Source organism: Phanerochaete carnosa, assembly GCF_000300595.1.
Source record: "Phanerochaete carnosa HHB-10118-sp unplaced genomic scaffold PHACAscaffold_13, whole genome shotgun sequence".
In the NCBI taxonomy this organism is placed as follows: domain Eukaryota; kingdom Fungi; phylum Basidiomycota; class Agaricomycetes; order Polyporales; family Phanerochaetaceae; genus Phanerochaete; species Phanerochaete carnosa.
Genome location: NW_006767640.1, coordinates 273,096 through 275,647, shown reverse-complemented (window position 1 = coordinate 275,647; position 2,552 = coordinate 273,096). Strand labels below are relative to the sequence as shown.

The 2,552-nt window shown below is 54.5% G+C and overlaps 2 protein-coding genes across 2 annotated transcripts; both read left to right on the top strand.

Moving 5' to 3' along the window:
• Positions 1-16: 16 nt before the first annotated feature.
• On the top strand, positions 17-601 carry PHACADRAFT_214123 (uncharacterized protein; the record flags this gene model as incomplete). Its single annotated transcript, XM_007401566.1, has 2 exons — positions 17-89; positions 146-601. The coding sequence occupies 2 exons, from the start codon at positions 17-19 to the stop codon at positions 484-486; spliced, it is 414 nt and encodes a 137-aa protein (XP_007401628.1). The 3' UTR covers positions 487-601.
• Positions 602-723: 122 nt separating this feature from the next.
• PHACADRAFT_131245 (uncharacterized protein) lies at positions 724-2,552 on the top strand. The gene is made up of 6 exons (XM_007401565.1): positions 724-1,030; positions 1,156-1,218; positions 1,259-1,272; positions 1,323-1,401; positions 1,455-1,771; positions 1,828-2,552. Exons 1-6 carry the CDS (start codon positions 907-909, stop codon positions 2,497-2,499), a joined length of 1,269 nt encoding a protein of 422 aa, XP_007401627.1. The 5' UTR covers positions 724-906; the 3' UTR covers positions 2,500-2,552.

Here is a 2,552-nt window from a genome sequence, read left to right as displayed (position 1 = left end):
TGGCTTCTCGGGCTACATGGAGCCAATAGTGAACCCTGTGGACGGCTTCACAGAGTTCCGCTGGTCCACAATCAATGAGCGCACTCTCTGTACGCTGTCATAGCTCTCTGCATCCTACGGTTTCTCAACCTGTGAGATCTTCTAGTCCCCCTTGTAGACCCTACGGACCTCGGCCCACTCGTACGCGCTATTCTTGAGGACCCCTCGGAGTGGGCCAATGCAGAAGTACCCGCCGTGGGCGAAGTCCTCACTATTCCGCAAGTTGCAGAGGTCTACTCCGAGGTGACCGGACAGTCTGCTCGTGCTGTCTTTGTCGACCACGTCCCACAGGAAACAATTCCGCAATGGTTGGAGCGTCATCGGGCGTACAGAGATGTCGGCTATTTCCCGAAGTATGCCGGGCATGAGACTGCTGTTCCAGAACTTGCAAGGAGCTTGTACCCCGAGATGAAGACTTTTGCGAAGTGGCTGAAGGCGCCCGAATAGGTCGATGATAAATAATACTCATGACGAGATGCAAGCAAGAGCGGTCACATAGGATTTACATATGCAACGCGAGTCGCAATACTGGATCTGTCGTGTGATCGCTGTTGGGATTATCGTATTATCGTCATCATAATGCAACAGAACACTACACCTGCCCGAAACAGCAGCGCGTGCTGGGCGGTTCGTAAAATTGGGATCTGAGATTACGATCACAGCTATTTCTCCCGTTGACATCATCATTCTGAGGCTGTCCTGAGGCTATCTCTGGCAACTCAAAGCGAAAGATTTGCAACCTACGCGGGCCCAATTCAGGATACATAACTAGAGGATACAGTCCCAGGATCTGTCTCGATCCTCCTGCATATTGGACCGTCTTATCTTCTGAGCATTCGCCGCATTCCTAGGCTGTAGACGTAAGTCATGGGTAACGAGCAATCCCAGGAAGAATACGAGGGGCTTCCAGAGATCCTCGAGGACAGAGATATTCCATCCATAGCAAAGTACATGAAATCGGACAAATGCAAGAACATCTTTGTCATGGTGAGTCTCGTGGCGTTCAAGGTCTCACAAGTTCGAACTCCTCGCGTATTGATCATCTCTATAGCTGGGCGCAGGTGCGATCCCGTTCAGGTGTAATTGTACTTTTTACCTGCTGACACACTATCTTAGGAGTCAGTACAAGTGCTGGCATTCCAGACTTCCGGTCACCAGGAACAGGTATGTCGTCTGCGAGTTACCTTTACAACTTACACTCATGGCCGTTGCTGTTCAGGCTTATACGTGAGTGTTACAGAGCTAGCACAAGGAAACTGGCGTATACATGACTGCTCATGTAGTCTAATCTTCAACGCCTTAACTTGCCTCACCCCGAGGCAGTCTTCGAAATCAATTTCTTCCGCGAGAATCCAGTGCCCTGTAAGCTATTCGCGCATACTTCGCTGAAAATCACGGCACTGACACACGCATAGTCTATACCCTCGCCAAAGAGCTCTTCCCGGGGAGGTACCGCCCGACGCCGACGCACTCCTTCGTGCGTGTGCTGCACAATCGCAAGCTGTTGGGTATGTGCTTCACGCAGAATATCGACACGCTCGAGCGGCTCGCAGGCGTGCCCGAGAGCGCGGTCGTCGAGGCTCATGGCAGCTTCGCGGACCAGCACTGCATCGAGTGCGGCTCGTGGTACGACGGGCACAAGCTCCGGGACCAGATCCTCGCCGGCGAAATCGCGTACTGCAACGAGTGCGGCGGGCTCATCAAGCCCGACATTGTCTTTTTCGGCGAATCTGTAAAGCGTTCTTTGACAATGTTTGGAACCTTTTAGCTGAATAGAGACATGGACAGCTCCCGCCGCGCTTCCACAAGACGATCGGCTTGCTACGCACCGCGGACCTGCTGATCGTGATGGGTACCTCGCTCACCGTGCACCCCTTCGCCTCGCTCACGCGGATGGTGCCCGAGGGCTGTCCACGTGTACTCGTCAATATGACGTCCGCGGGAGACATTGGCACGCGCGCGGACGACGTGACGCTCCTCGGCCGCACCGACGAGGTCGTGCGCGAGCTGTGCGAAGCCCTCGGCGAAGACTGGATCCGCGAGCTCGACGCGATGTGGGCGGAAACCGATAAGTATGCGCACCGCAACGGCGAGACCGAGGAGGAGGAGGCGCAGACCAGGAAGGACACGAAGACGACCGAGGAAGAGAAGAAGGCACAGGAGGAGGCGGTGGAGGACGAGGTGGACAAGATCACGAAGGAGATCGAGAAGTCGCTGCAGATCGGTGGGGTGCCGAAGGACAGCGAAGAAGAGACGAAGGCTGACAGCGAGACGAAGCCTGAGGTGCCAGCTGAAGCCTCAGCAACGGTCGGTCTGAAGGCAGATGCGCAGGCAGACGACACAATCGCTGCACCTGCAACTACCAAACAACAGACAGAGGCCAACGAGGAAGCCAAGGATGGTGCAGGAGCAGATGATGACTCCGAAAAGAAGGAAAAGCTGGTGGAAGGAAAGCTGTAAGTTGTTCTGTACTACTATATGCATGTATCTTGTATGCCGGCTCAAGATCCGAT

What these genes read in the sequence shown, in the direction of transcription:
- PHACADRAFT_131245 (XM_007401565.1), top strand. Translation starts at nt 907, where the DNA reads ATGGGTAACGAGCAATCCCAGGAAGAATACGAGGGGCTTCCAGAGATC. An exon ending in GAACATCTTTGTCATGGTGA is followed by an intron (nt 1,031 to 1,155) that starts GTCTCGTGGCGT and finishes ACACTATCTTAG; the next exon opens with GAGTCAGTACAAGTGCTGGC. An exon ending in CCGCGAGAATCCAGTGCCCT is followed by an intron (nt 1,402 to 1,454) that starts GTAAGCTATTCG and finishes ACACACGCATAG; the next exon opens with TCTATACCCTCGCCAAAGAG.